At 37.7% G+C, this 379-nt stretch overlaps 1 protein-coding gene across 1 annotated transcript in view; it reads left to right on the top strand.

Moving 5' to 3' along the window:
• The window catches only part of LOC119588218 (carcinine transporter-like), a 19,073-nt gene that overhangs the window by 17,896 nt on the left and 798 nt on the right, over positions 1–379 (top strand). The window contains exon 7 of the mRNA XM_037936919.1: positions 23–250. Within this exon, the coding sequence (XP_037792847.1) occupies positions 23–250 (228 nt within the window). The remainder of the gene's footprint in view (positions 1–22; positions 251–379) is intronic.

Raw genomic sequence — 379 nt, 5'->3', positions numbered from 1 at the left:
CTGACCTTGGTTCTCATCTCAGGATCCTACCAGAGTCCCCTCGATGGCTCCTGTCTCGCAATCGTTTAGAAGAAACGGTAAATCTGTTAAGGACTATTGCTCAACGTAATGGACGTCCTGTGCCTGAAAAGCTCGAGGAGACAGTTCAGGTCCTTGCAAATACTCATAATACAGAGAAGAACTATGGTTTCATCCAACTCTTTAAATACCCTAAAGTGAGATTGAGGACTGTATTGCTGACAGTTGGCTAGTGAGTGTTTGAAAGAACTTGTTTTGTTTTGTTTTGTATAACTACAGGGTATAGTCATAGTTATACCTAGTATAAACCTAGTTTATTATATGAAATAAGTATAATTTGCTGTATATTACATACTAATTT

This window comes from Penaeus monodon, chromosome 23 (assembly GCF_015228065.2).
Source record: "Penaeus monodon isolate SGIC_2016 chromosome 23, NSTDA_Pmon_1, whole genome shotgun sequence".
Lineage (NCBI taxonomy): Eukaryota > Metazoa > Arthropoda > Malacostraca > Decapoda > Penaeidae > Penaeus > Penaeus monodon.
The sequence above is the reverse complement of the archived record's forward strand: the minus strand, read 5'-3'. Positions and strand labels throughout refer to the sequence as shown.